The following is a 14,609-nucleotide window of genomic DNA, read 5'->3' as shown; positions in this document are numbered from 1 at the left end:
ATAAAATGTGATTGTCGATGTAATTTCTGGAGATATTCAAAGCAAGTACCAAAGATGCCCAGGTCTGGCAAGTTGCCAGTTGAAAGAAAGTCCCAAGTTTTAATGGCCGAGCCATGACTTAGCGATGGCCTCTATATCCTCCACCATGTCTCAATACAAAAATTAAGATGTATCTCAAGGATCAAATGCTTGAGACTGGATCTACAGACCGAGTCTACAGATCCAGTCTCAAGCATTTGATCAGTGAATCTACGGACCTTGGTATCAATACCTCATCAATATCTCTGTGACTAGTTTTGTTAGTTTAGTAAAAAACGTGGATCGGTGACAAATCAAGCGCAACTTTCTATAGCAGAAAAATGCATTGTGCGTTTGCTCCATCCACAGGGTCGTGAGGTAAATTCCAATCCATCACCGATCCAGCACTGAGATCAGCAGCTTACCTGCTAATGTTAAGACTTCCTGTGGTTTCATATCGCTGGGTGATGCTGGAAAGGCTGGTAAGGGTCACGTGTGTGTATGTGTGTTGGTGATGGGGGTTGGTGCGGGAGGGGAGTAGATGTTTCTAGATAACTGAGTTTCCTTTGGCAGCCAGCCCCAGAAGTGTCACCGCCCATAAACCTCCACTCTAAGTGCACTCAGGTGCCTCCCTGTCCCTGAGCATGATTTGCTCCCGCTAAAAATGGACCTGTCACCTGGAGGATTTTCCAAGAGCAGACCACAAAATCAGATTGTATGAGAACTGAAGACCCTAATCCTGGCCTTCTTTTTAATTATGAAAAATCATACTTACATGTAGGATGTTATGGCGATTTAGACAAACGTAAAGTACCTGCTACTACAATGCTCATCTGCTACTGAGATTGACTGATTAGGGCACCTTCACTTAATAGACTGAGTCATTGATTACAGGCCAAAAAGGGGTCACCTCTGTCTCTGCGGTGCTTTTTGCTGGATTAGATCTAATGAAGCAAGACATTTCAGAAAAAGCACAGTGTTATTTATATTATTAAATATTTTTACATATGACCTGGGAGTCTGGACTGACTTTCATCGTCGTACAATGTCAAAATAAGATGTTGAATTTTAGTTTGGTCCTTTTATACATCAACGATTTAAAGATTCACTTTTAAAACCTAATTATAGTGATTCTGCATGATGAAGAAAAGTAGAAAAACTGCATATTTGGGAACTTGCTCTGTGTTGGAGAGAAACCTGAAAAAAGGAGAGAAATGGAAAGCATATTAGTGTGCATGTTGGTGAATGATGAGGTGTGCAGTGGGGCCTAATTTGCTATCTGCCCTGTACAGTGCACACTTTGTGCACTGAATGTGAATAGGCTGCCGGTGCACAAAACTAAACCCTCCACCTCCTTCTGTCTCCTGTTTGTCTTGCAGCCACCATTCAAAGTTGCCTGACTGTTTTCCGAATACAGTCTAAAAATGAAACCATTTCTATCAGTTTAACTGTCAACGTGGGTCACGTTTTAGTGCTATTCTTTACATTACATTATCTCACAGATTTTTGGAATAGTTTTATCTGTTAGCTAATGCTAACAGCAACATCGCTTAGCCTAATTATTGGGATCGCTTTCTGAAAAGTTTTTGCAGTGGTAGTTTATTTCAGAAATGCTTGAGGTGAGATATGAGGTGATTATCTTTTTGTCAACTGGAACATTTGAAAAACTACCACGTGTATACCAATATGTGAAGTTTATGCTTAGTTATTACTTATTTTTCCCATAGGCGCACTGTATGTGTTGCAGCATTCATTACGCCATACAAGATGTACCCTTGTAAGGTTTGCATGTAATGGAAAATTAAATCATCATTACACAGAAGACATTGATGATCACGTTGAATAATAATATTAGGAGGTTTTAATCTGTGACTTGAAACTCCAATTAATGTCATAACAAATTTTGAAAAAAACAAATAAAGGCAGAGTTCAATTGCACAACTGTCTGCACGTCATCCTTCTTTTCTGCATGTGAGGGAAAATTCCCATGTTTCCAAAGATGACAATAAAAAGTCACTTAGGTGGAAGTATTACTGGGAACTAGCACTTTTTCACAGGCTTTCCAGTCAAAGGCATAGACAGCGTGACAAGCCAGTCAATAGAAGTCAGCAGTGATTATGCAAGTTGCTTATGCCTAATAGGTAAGGTCAGCACATTCCCAGAAATGGGACACATGCCCAGTCTCACACTGGGCAGAACATGTTCCTCGTTCATTCCTCCTGTAGAGAGAGAAACGGTACTGGTGAAAACAGAAATGAGGTCTAGTTTGCATAACACCTGTGCAGACCAACCTTAGAAATATCTTTTAATTTCACTGCATGGCATAGGGTCTCATAGCTGTAGTTAAATATCACTTTGTTGCATCTTTTGCAAAGCAAGGTAAATAGATTCTCTGTCATCAAGGACATAGTAATCAAAAGGCAAAGTAGAATAAGTTTTAACCAGAGGATGGGGTTTCTGGGATTGGATAATTGCACTTATAGGACTGTTAAGGGTTAAGGTTAAGGTTTCCATCAGGCGTTTGGGTGATTGCTACTTATGAGGTCCTTTCTATTGAGGACATCGTGTGAGGTGGTACAGTCACATGTCGAAGGTGTGAATTGTTATGAAACCTCCCTGAGGAGAAAAATCCAGTCTGAGGCCACCTCCTCTCTTCCTGGTTTGTGGCCTCCTTAACTTTTCTTTTGAAACACTTGTCTTCCTTGTTTAGCAAGCCTGCAATACTGTTCCCAAAGGAGTGTTTCTCATTTTTGAGACCTAGTGTGAATCACCTGAATCTGGACCCGATGAACTGGCCCTTCTATGTTTTTGTCCATGAGATTCATTCAACCATGCTACACCCCCCAGCCTGAATAACAGCCCAATGCTTGAGACCCCCTATAAAATGCTTATAACTGCCTATTTCAACATCAAAATGATTTGTTTGCTAAATTCTGGAAAAATAAGACAGAATGCATTTTGAATCTTTCTTTAATATTAAAAGTTTCCATACATTTTCTTAGTAGCTTGTGAATTGCCTTTCAAACTATTTTATTCGGGCCAAGTGTTCTGGATATTTTTTGATAAGAATAATAGCGAAGAAGAAATTTGGCTCATTCCTACTGTGTCAGGTTTGAAGTGCGCTTTGCTTGCATCTGTTTTGTGAAGTGCACCACTTCCTCCTGGAGAAAATGTGATGCTCCCCAATTGGAACAGCAATAAGGCTTATTGCCCAAGTGTAGTGATGGTCATTATGACCAAAGACAAATTCTCCCAACAGTGAAGGTATTTTTCTATTATGTTTTCAAGCTATAATTGTCTTTTTATGTTGGTTCTGAAATAATGGCTTCTTCCTCACTCAGCGGCCTTTAAGCCCATGTTGGTACAGAACTCACATCACTGATAATAATCACTCTCCTACTGACTTCAGTCAATATCTTGCCATATGTTTCTTTCAGTTATGGTTTCTTGGCATTGTTCCATAAAGGCAGATTTGCAGAGGCCACAGCTAGTAATGGTTCTGTTGAATGCTTCATCTATCTGAGCTGTAGGTAGATGCAGCTTCTGCAAAGTTATCATTGGCCTCTTAGCTGCTTCTCTGATTAAATCTCCACACATTCATTAGGTGGCGTCTGCATTTCAGGATATTAGAGTAAAATCAAAAGGATTTGAACTTATTTTTCTAGGATCAAAGACGGAACCATTTGTGTTCCCCCATCGACCCTGTAGGCTACGCAAGCTTTGGTTGACAGAAAAGCCTCCTCTGCACAGTTTATCTCCTTTGCTCATTGCTTTGATGTGTTGTGATTGCATTAGTGTGGCAGTGGTGTGCTGCATGGAAAGGGGTTTGGAGATTGGATGGAGGGGGAGGGGGTGTAGCAGAGGAAAGCGTTCTGCAGTGAGAATGTGCTCCCACTGAAGCGTAGAGAGACTGCAGCAGAGTGAATGAGGCTGTGCACCACCTGCAGAAGGAGAGAGAGCGGGAGAGATAGTAGGAAATAATCACCCAAGACACAATGATTCAACACCATGCCCCTCTCCTCCGTCCTTTCTCCCTCTCCTCCTTTCTGCGACCCAGTTCTTCTCAAACTACAATCACCAATCTGCGCCTGCATCGCATCAGCTTCAGCTTTCATCCATTCGTCAGCGTGTGTGCTCAGTTTTCTAAAACACACTCCCCTCTCCTGCTTCCCTTCCAGCGACCTGCTGCTTCCCATTTTGTCATTCCCTTCCTTTCCCGTCCTCTCGCATTCATTCATATTTTCTCCTGTGAACCATTTTCCCATCCCGACTGTTGCTACTTGATGCATACTTTTGTTTATGTCATAATTTTTAATTCCAAAATATCCCTGTAAATGCGGGCAACCCCCCCCTCTCGCAATCCATCCTTTTTTCCTTGCTCCCATCATTCCCCCACCCCTCCTGACTCTTTTGCTCCCCTCCTCCCGCTCTGACTGAGTAAATGCTGCAGCATCACTGCATGTATGTGTGTGAGAGCGTGTGTGTCGCTGAACAGCACGGAGCGAAAGAGATGGACAAGTGTGTGTAAGCTGAGTGTGTGAATGCGAAGCACCGGCGATCCTGAGCCTGAAGGGGTAGCCGTGTGATGAGAGAGGAGAAAGGGGCGTGGGGGGGTGGGGGCTGTTCTGCCTGCGAACACATTTGCCAGGACAGCGTTACATGCAGGCGAGCGTATGTATGTGTGTGTGAGGGGGGAAAAGTGAGTGAGGGTATGCCAGCGTAGGTGTAGCGGTGTTGTCGATCAGCATCGGGCTCTTCGCATTATGCAGCCGACGGTACTGATCACACTTTGAGGACTGACTCATCCAGACCAGGCTGAGAAGACGAATGGGTGTACAGACAGGGAGACATTTTTTAGCTCAAAAAATGCTCCAGGTCCTCCAAGATTGTTCAAAGGTCTAGTCCTTTTCAGGGATTGCTGGTAGCCCCCATTGTTTCCTTACAAATTGGAATTGCAGACACACAGACAGACATCCAAAATTTCCAAAACCTCCTGAAAGGAACATAAATCCTCAATCATTGTCTGACTCAGACACTTCATATTTGCTCCAGGGACTAGGACAAGAAGATCTCCTGTCTTTCCATAGTCTTGAGGACGGTTGCAGGATCCTTTCTCAGTGCCGAGAGTGGGAGATAAGAAGGCTGGCAGACAAGACGGGACAGACACAGGCATGGCTCGCCTCAACTGGTGCCTGGCTGCTGTCATTAGCTGGGGCAAGTTCCTTTTTGCCTGTTTCTTTCCTCTGAGAGGAGCCAAGCGAAACAAGGTAAGACCTCGATGAATGTGCACGAAGGGTAGTAGTGAATGACTGACTCAAAGGACTGTTCTTCAACTGCCTCTCTGCTGCTTTAGCATCTAATTGAACTGATCAATCTGCATGGAGTCTACTTCAGGATTGGTTCTGTTCTCAATCAAATTACCCAACCGTGACTTGCATTCAACTGGCCTTGCCTAAACCACATAAATGACGTAGCTGCAAAAAATAAGCTTGGCAATGGACCATTGTCTCTAGAAGACCATTGTCAAAGTGCTCCAAGTGGTGAGTCAAGGTCAGTGTGATATGTTCAATAGGTCTTTAGAAGGCTAACTTTAGGTGAATGGAGAACTTTAGTGATGAGATTTAAAGATTTGCCATTGAAACTTCTGGCAAATCCTGCTGCCCAGGAGGGTCACCTTGATTTGAAACCTGCAGAACTGAGATGCACCATCATGGGAGCCTTCCATAGAAAAGACTTGCGGTATTCCCTAATTTTTATCCTGTTCAACCTGTTCTTAGTCGGAGATTGCAAGTCTGTCATCCTTTCAACATACTTCGTCAGTCATGTGTCATATTTGTAAGGCCAAGCAGAGTTCATTGAACAGTAACCAACAAGCCAACATGTTTTAAAGGTAGCTTACCTGCAGTCTATATTTTTTATAAATTTGATTCGTCTCATAATGAGCCGTGTTGCAACTATTGTTCTGGTAACTTTTCCAGTGACATCAAGAAGAGTGTGCCAGGTGTTATGGAGCGTCTGTTACTCAGGAAACATGAAGAAAATCATTGTATCGCAAAACGCCCTTAACAGAATTTAACCACAAGCAAATCGTCAATTTTGGAAACTTTCCTAGGATTGTGAACATGAGGGTTTAAACTTGCTGTGATCCTCTCGTAGTGTCATTACATAGTCTGCTGGTGACGCTGTAGCTCGCAATGCTGCAGGCACACGTCTCTTCCAGCACCAACACCAAGAGAAAACCCACTCCCCTCCGCGGCACCACCACCACCCTCGCCCAATTGCCGCAGCTCCTTATCTCTTTGCCCGCACTCATTTCCACCACTCTGCCCCTCCTTTTGACACATTCTCTCGTCGCGTTTGTCTATGGAAATCCACTCACAGGCCCTTTTTTTCCCCTCAGTTCAATTTCCATAATTTCCATGTTTTTACTTGCCTCGCAGTAATGACGCATAATTCAGCAAAAATGTTGATTGCTTTCCTGAAAATACCATTGCTTGTTCTCAAAAGCATAACCTTAACTCTCCAACCTTTAGTCTTTTGAGAGAATATTCATGCAGCTTGCATGATCCATTTGCATGTCTGAACCTTTATATTGTTCAGTAAGGGCAGTGTGATCTTCTGACAGATGTTTAGATATTTGATATATAGTTTGTCAGTAAGAATTTGTTTTACTGAGAAAAAATGATGTAAATAAAACATTTTATTGATAAGTTTGGGTCTCGGCGAGAGACTGCTTTCTCTGGACAGTTTTCTTCACCCTAAATGTAGATGGATCAGGACACAACAGGTCTAGTTTAGCTTCTTTCAGCTTGTTTTGGTTTTGCATAAGTCTTGTTTGCTTTTGAATCGACATTTTCCATATTTCCTTCATTTGTCTCCTGATTGTAATTTAGTATTTAATTTGGATGTACTTTTGGTCATTTTTTGTCAGCCACTGCCTTTGTACTTGAAATTTATGTCTCATTGGGGGTTCATTTATTAATTCTTGATCTCTTTGTGGTTCATTATCACATTTTTGGAATTCTTTTTCCTCAGTCTTAGTCATCTCTTTTTTGGGGGGGTTATTTCACTTCCATCTAGTCCCTTCCGTGACATTTGACTTCCAGTTCAATACTCAAGGAAGTCGCTGCATGACAAATAGATTTCCGTAGCGTCTGCTGTTGCCCTGTTGAGCTGAAAAGTCGACTGGGAGGTGAAAGTGGAGAGGTATGGCGGCTCCACATCTTTCCTCTGAGGACTGCTGTGAGGTGTTCAGTTTCCATGGCAACGCGGCTCAAGCAGTCCCCACATGACGGGGCCGGGTTACTACAGGAGACGTGATGCGTGTTCGGCTGTGGATGTGGATGTGCGGTGGTTTTCTAAGAGGCAGACAGGGGTGGGTGTGTGTGTGCGTGTGTGTGATGTTGGGTGAAGCTTTCCTCCATATGTGTTACTAAGGCGACACTCCTGCAGCTTTATGAAGGAAGCAATCTCCCCTTCAACATCATTCTGTTGAGCTTGTTTTTCCCTTCCCTCATTTACTCAAGTTTTACCTGCATCTGTATTAGTTTAATAAATGCATCCTTTCCCCATGGATTCCCCCCAAACAGCAGAAAGGGATTTTCCAGGCCCACAGAGCTTGATGGATTCTTTATTATTTTAGCATGAATGTTTAAAATGTGATGGATTCTTCAGCAACAGCAGGAGATTCCTCTTCTCAAATAGATTTCTTTCCTAGCACATTTTTGGTTATTAATGAATCTGTCCATGTCTATGTATGCAAGTTTGAGTTTTCACATGCTTTGACCAGGTAGCAAAGATTGTTAATGACGTTTTCTGGGTCAGAATCGAGAGTTTCACTGGTACAAGTGCATTCGCAAAGCAAAGCTTACTCAGCAGCTTTGGAATCAGTGAGGTTTGCTGTTGAAGTATGCTTCATAGTGATTATATGAGAACTAACTATTTAAGTAAACATGCAGTCAATCTGCTGTTGACTATTTGGAGGCCACTAGGGGCTGCTAGCAACCCAGTTTAGAGCAGAAAAAAAAACGTGGCTCTAATGCATCAAACACATGCACCAACAATCCATCTGAACAAAGCTTCCTAGCAGTTAAGTGACTTCTCCAGCATTTCCCTAATGCTGTCTTGTTATGTAAATACACAGGCAGAGGACGCCTTGCTCATAAACACACACACACAGAGATAATATGTCAGGTGAGCCTATAGATTGAGGTAACTGTTACAGTGGAAGTGATGGAAAGCAGCGTGGATCAATAGGGGGTGTTTTCTCAAAATGAATTGGCTCTTAGCCCTTTATGGATCTGACTGTGGAGTGATGTAATGTCCCTGTGCAGCCGGGGTAATGTTGATTCAGTGCTGCGGTTTGTGCACACAAACGCATGCATTCTGCGATTCTTCTCCATGTGCAATGCAATGTATGGATGGATATTTGGTACGCTAGTCTTTCTGCAAGGATATTAGCTGTTCCGTTTTAGTAATTATAAAGCCTGCAGAATACAAAGAGACTCAATATTCTGCATAAAAACTGATTTAAATGTGTTTTCAAACAGAGTAAGCAGGGATTGTGCAGACTTCAGCGGTTCAAATTTTTTTATTTAACTTTGAAAACATTTAGCGCATTAAGCTTTCCCTAAATGAATTTTAAATCCTAAAACGCTACTTTATTTGTTTATTGAAGTTTTTCTTATCCATTTTTCAGAATTAGACATTTATATTCATGATCTTATTTTGAAGTGGACACAACACTCCATTATATTCTGCTCCAATAAATTTGGTCAGTAGAATAAATGAGTAACAAATAATCCTAAAAAGATCATAAGGAAAAAATGTCATAATGATGAGACAAAAAAAATCTGCTTCTCTTAAACTTCCTATATGTCTTATGAAATTTTATTCTTTTTAATACCTTCATGTTTTATCGTTGTTTGATTTAGCAAAACATAAAAATCCCCTCAAAATAGATTGCACAGCATAAAAGTTGAAGCCGACTTACATTTGTCATTTCGGCACAAAGGCTCAGCTCCAGAAAAACAATGATAAGTGTAAAATTTAACAAGATGGTTTAAATGAAACAAAGTAAGACCATCTATAGGTTGTCAAAACTGAAATTGTAACACACAAAGGTTTCCTTTTATGATATATGAGGTCCAACATGGAAATTTCTCTCTCTCTTTTTTTTTTAAACATCCTGTCTTGGCATTTCTAGAAAATCAGATATCAGTTTATATTATTCCAGTATTTGTTGGTTCTTGTCGTAATCTTGTCTAATAAAGATGGCACTTTTGAATGTAGAATTCCTTCTTCAGATCTGTTTTGATTAGTTGTAAAATCACCTGAAGAGCAGTTTCAATTGGAACATTTTTTTGCACTTCTTCTTGTTCAGTGTTTAGGGCTGCTGTGCATAGTCCTGGCCAGCAGATCTTGCAGTACATGGTTGTGTATTCATTGACACATGGAATCCTGTCACCCAAGATGCATGATCATCTCTGAGCAGGTCTCTAATCTGCCTTTAATAGTGGACAACATCAGAAATTCATCACTGAAATTTTGTCGTCTTATATATTTAAAAAAAACAAATAATCGTGAACTTTCTACAGTCACTGTAAGAAACACTGATTTGTTCTTGCAGCATCTACTAATGACCAATGAGGTTGAATGTTGATTCATGCAAATGTATGAGATTTCCACTCATGGGGCCAAGTGTCTTGACAATACGCCATCATATTGGAAAATCTAACATTGTCCTTTGCACTTGTTTCAACAATACATTGAGTACAATGAAATAAATTGCAGCAAAATTTACATAGTTTGTCTTTGTGTAGTTGAAGTTTGAGTGCCAGGAGTTCAACCAAACTAGAAGATTTAGATGAAGAGAATGTACTTGGAAGCCTGTTGGTGAACTTCCTAAACGATCATCAATACTTTGGAAAAACTGTTCTTTGGATCTGAAGATGTCCCCGGTGTGGATGCTTTGCCACCTTTCATTGGTAGTCGATGTAAAGCATGTTGAGGCAGTCCTTGCTGTGACATCATGCTGAGTCCCTACTGGGGACAAACCCTGTCGAGTGCCAGAGTGGGAGCGGGAAGTCCAGAAGCCATATGAGTCCTGCATTGTTTGATGAATGAATGTCCTCTTTCATTAGAGGGCTGAAAACTTTAAAAGTTTGGACCAACCAACTCTGAGATCCTGAAGTCCAAAGCCCTTACTCTCGCAAATGCCATTCCTTTCCAGCTGGTGCATGAACAAAAGAAGACCTGTCCCTGTTTATTCTGGTTCCTGAATGTAGTTTGTGTTTACTGTCATAAGGGGTAGGAGTTAAGCTAACAGTAGGATGCAGAGGTCAGCAAATAATCGGGCAAACATATCAACCATAACGGAAAGAGAGTTTTGGGGCCCTTAGCACAACTGTCTCTGTGGGTCTTTGTTTTGAGGGCTTGATGAAGGTTGAAGGGATGGATAAATTAACAGAGGCATGGCAACTCCTTCAGACGACAGACTTGGTAACACTTTTCTCCATATGCAAGAAATCCTAGTAAAGGTCTTTACCTATAGAAACATAGCAATTCCTGGCATTACTGTACAACATCTGTTAGTAATCTGATTTTAGAGATTTTGCACAGTAAAAATTCAAGATAAACAAATACATATGATATCGCATACAAATTTGCATATCTTTTGCAAGGAACTATCCTGTATATTGTGTAGGCAGTTGGACTGGGCCTTGGCAGAGTCACAGCAGCCAGTTTGTCCTGCAGATATTTCACAGGAGGAGAGACAATTTGGAAACAGGAAGGGGCTGCCAATGAAAAATTGAAGTGACATTAGCGCAGACATGAGTGAGCATGCTTCCAGGAAAAAAAATGGAGGGAAGGAGAGGTGAGGTATGCGATGCAAGGAAGCTAAAAGTGGGGGTGGAGGGTTGGTCAGTGAATAGAGTTTGTATGTGCATGTGTGTAAAGAGAGGGAAGGGGAAAGGAGGGGCTAACAAGGATCATTTGAGGAGAGGGAGTTTTTGGAGAGAAAAGTAAAGGTTAGCACTCACCTCCTTCCCCCCCCCAAAATGGAATAAAGTTACCACACTTCAAGAGGGAAGGACTGCAAGGCAGAAGTGAGCTAGAGAATAAGAGGGACAGCTTAAAGAAGTAGGAGAAGGGAGGGCGCTCACATGAGGGAGACTGAGTAAAGCCAAGCAGCACTGAGTTTGTTACTCCTCTGTGCATCTCAAACGGCTGGCATGGATTTGTGTAACCAGGGTTTGGGTGGAAACGCTCCGAATTTTTGGGAACACTGTGGAGTCTAGCTGTGAGCTTGGATAGGTTTTTTTATTTTTTATTTTTAAAGGATGCCTTCTGTCTCTCTGTCATTGCCCTCTGCTCTGGCCGGAAGGGCCAGGACCTGGGTCTGCCTCTCCTGCATGTTCTGGGTAAGAGATCTACATTTTGTGTAAAACATTTTCAGAAAGACGAACAAACCTAAACTAGAAAGGGACATAAATTAGGAAGGACATTTCTTCACAGTTGGCTTCCATGTCCAACTGGGTGATTGTGCTTAAATGTAAACTCTGAGGAAGTGAACAGTTCATGATGAAAAGTTGCTTTCGAAATCCCAACAGAGTGTCCACTAATGAGTTCACTTGAAGCATGAAAGATTTTTTTGTCCCATATTTGCTTTGGAAGTTCAAGGATCCGTTCGTCTCTTCCCATTCATCCCATCGCACGTCAAATTTATAGTAGACTGCCCCGTTCGGTGGTCTGGGCAGCACTAATCCAGTTGACTGCTCCTGTGGCGATTTACAATGCCGTGTTCTTGCGTCTGGAGTCCACGCGGCCTCGGCACTGGAGCTATTTCTGGGCTCTCCTGTATAATTTAATCTCCTTCTTCTATCTGGGACTGACTGAGTGCTTCAGGAACCGGGGGCTTTTCACAAAAACACGCCAAACAACCCCTTGAAATTTGTGACACACATCAACTTGGGCTAAAGACCTTTAACCCCTGTCTGTCTTTTTAGATGTTCTTTAAGATTTTGATTGCACTTTACAAGGTCAAGACTTCGCATCATCTCTTTACCTTACGTATCTACCGGTAGCTTTAGCATTGAATTAATGGTTTCTTTAGATTGCAGAATGTGCACACACAGTATGCAATGATGGGACACACAAATGTACATGAGGCATCTGCCCTACTTTTCTCCAGCTTGCAGTGGAGCACAGAGCTATTTAGATGCAAGTGGAAAGAGGCAGGGTGGAAGGAAAACACTCCTGTGCAAAGCAGAGCTTTGAGTCGTCCAGATGGAAGCCTTCAATAGCGCATCAAGAGCCTTTAGACCGACAGCAGAAAGGAGTTGAACGGCGAGCAGGAAAGGGATGTTAGGAGTTGTGACATCATCAACAGAGAGGAAGAAGAATGGAGAGGCTGAGTGACGTGTGAGAAGCTGCTTCTCTGAAAGCTCCTCAAATACATGCTATTAATAATTTATCAGCCCCACACACTGAGAGAGAATATTAGATTTGACAGGAGAAGCTACAAATGCCAGCTAGTTCCTACAGCGCTGGTCAAATACATCTGTGAGCTCATTACTGTTGTATAAAATGTAAAGCAGCTTAACAGAACTTACTTGACATGTGCAAAAGAATATTGGGGGGAAAAAAAAAACCCAACTCAACAATTTGCTTCTCGTGTTCACCTAAGTTCAGTTTGCAGGAGTGGGTTTCTGAAGCGGTCAGCCTAGTAAATAAAATCTACTTATACCAAGAAAACAATGTAACATAATGTCAGACTTGGATTAATCACAACATTTGATTAACTTAACTGAAATGACGAGATGTTCTCTATTTTTCTTTTTCAGGTGATTTACCAGGGAGTGAAATTTGTTGAACTTAAGAAGTTCAACTTTGAGAACAAACTGTCTTTATTGACTTTATTGTGTCCTATCTCCCATTTTCATATTTTTTTTCTGGAATTGTTACATAAAAGTATGAATTCTGCACTGGTTCTATTAAAACAGACCAAAATCCACTGTAGTTTCTGTTAGCCAATCATGCTAATTGTTGGCAGGCTAACCCTCCTGGCATTTCTCTAAATACCACATTCATCCAACTACTTCTATTCAAAACTATTATTTAAAATGATCACTAACTAACAGGGGTTACTGGGTAGCAAAATAATAGTCAAAAGCTGTACAATAAGTAAGCAAAATAGACCTGTCATAATGATAGCCTGCTTACATAAATGTTACCATGCAAATTCTAACTTTTGAAATATCTGGTTTGAGATCAGAAGTCTTTTGTAAAGGTCCCAAACAAGCACCAAATCTATGGAGTTAGATACTTGGCTTACCTGGCATGGATAGTTGAGTACAGACAATGATTTAAGGATACTTTAATATTTAAAACATTTTCTTGGGTAACCAAATTATATGAGCTTTTCCCTGAATGGATAGCAAGTCATTACTTTTACATTCCTCAATTCTTTTCACCATCACTTAACTCAAGCCTCACATTTTCAAGGCAGCTCAAATAAATATTTCTATTCTCTGTTCTAGTCAAGTCCACGGCAGCTGCAACGCTGTCAGGCAAGACGTATGGCAGATCCATCATGTCCTGAGTTGTCTAACAGAGTCCCTTATTGACCGACCAGAATCCCCAGAGTGCTCTGAAAATCAATCAGGCTTTGATCGGACAGTTACTGCCTGCCATACATCTGTGTGCGACACCTCCATTTGAGTTTGTGCACGTGTGTCTGTGTTCGAGAAATTCCATTTTCCTTTTTTAATCATGCTAGCCCTGCCTTGTAATCAGCTTGTGTTGAGTGAAGAGATTATTGAATGATAAATTTACCATGGATCCTCCTTGTGTGGCCATGGGCATCAGAGTTCCATAAAAATACCACAGAAACCGCGTTGATCGTTTTCTCTTAAAGTTAAAAGGTTTCTGGTCTCAAACCCTTCAAGGGATTCAGCAAAAATCTTTTCAGGACTGATGGTTGTTTCCAGCGTAGAACAAGGAGCTAGTTTTCACCAAGCTGGTCACACATTGGTTCAGCTTCCAGTGTTTGTTTGTACATTTTCTGTTGCTCATTCTAATGATGTTATGAAGTCGACAGGTGAATGTTGGCTTTTTGATGCTGATGTCCTCCCAGTGACAGAATTGTACTCAGACCCAGTTCTGGTCATGAATCTCCAATGGGACGTCATGTCCTGTCTTGGTTCCAGTTCTCACTCGAGCTTCTTCCTTGCTCCAGTTTTTTTTTTGGTTTGTGTAACTGTGCATGAATGCACGGCCAACACGGAGCGAAGACTTTCCTCAGAGACTTTTTGCTGTCACTCTGGCTTAACAGTGCTCTGTGTATTCATGACCAGGGGACTGATGCATAAAAGAGTGCGCAGTTTTCACACTAAAACTTAACGAATGGAAAAATTTAGAAAAATGCAGCACACACACAAAAAAATCTAGACGCTCATAAACCATCATCAATATTTCCCAGCAGATCAATATGGACTCTGATCAATCGCTTCCTCTGAATCCTGCCATTGGAGATGTTCTCCACAAAAGCGAAAGCTCCTCAATACACGGCTCACCTTTATGCAGCTACT

At 41.5% G+C, this 14,609-nt stretch overlaps 1 protein-coding gene across 5 annotated transcripts in view; it reads left to right on the top strand.

The window, feature by feature from the left end:
- Positions 1-4,515: 4,515 nt before the first annotated feature.
- The window catches only part of tns1a (tensin 1a), a 58,241-nt gene continuing 48,147 nt past the window's right edge, over positions 4,516-14,609 (top strand). For 2 of the 5 annotated variants that reach the window (XM_055059070.1, XM_055059069.1), the window contains exon 1: positions 4,516-5,285. In XM_055059070.1, coding sequence (XP_054915045.1) covers positions 5,190-5,285 — 96 coding nt within the window. In that variant the 5' untranslated portion in view covers positions 4,516-5,189. Of the gene's footprint in view, positions 5,286-10,896; positions 11,442-14,609 lie in introns of those variants that run through there. The other 3 variants (XM_055059067.1, XM_055059071.1, XM_055059068.1) reach the window with 3 other exon arrangements.

This window comes from Poeciliopsis prolifica, unplaced genomic scaffold, assembly GCF_027474105.1.
Source record: "Poeciliopsis prolifica strain line A6 unplaced genomic scaffold, Auburn_PproV2 SCAFFOLD053, whole genome shotgun sequence".
Taxonomy (NCBI): domain Eukaryota; kingdom Metazoa; phylum Chordata; class Actinopteri; order Cyprinodontiformes; family Poeciliidae; genus Poeciliopsis; species Poeciliopsis prolifica.
Note: the sequence above shows the minus strand (reverse complement) of the source record. Positions and strands in the feature narration are given on the sequence as shown.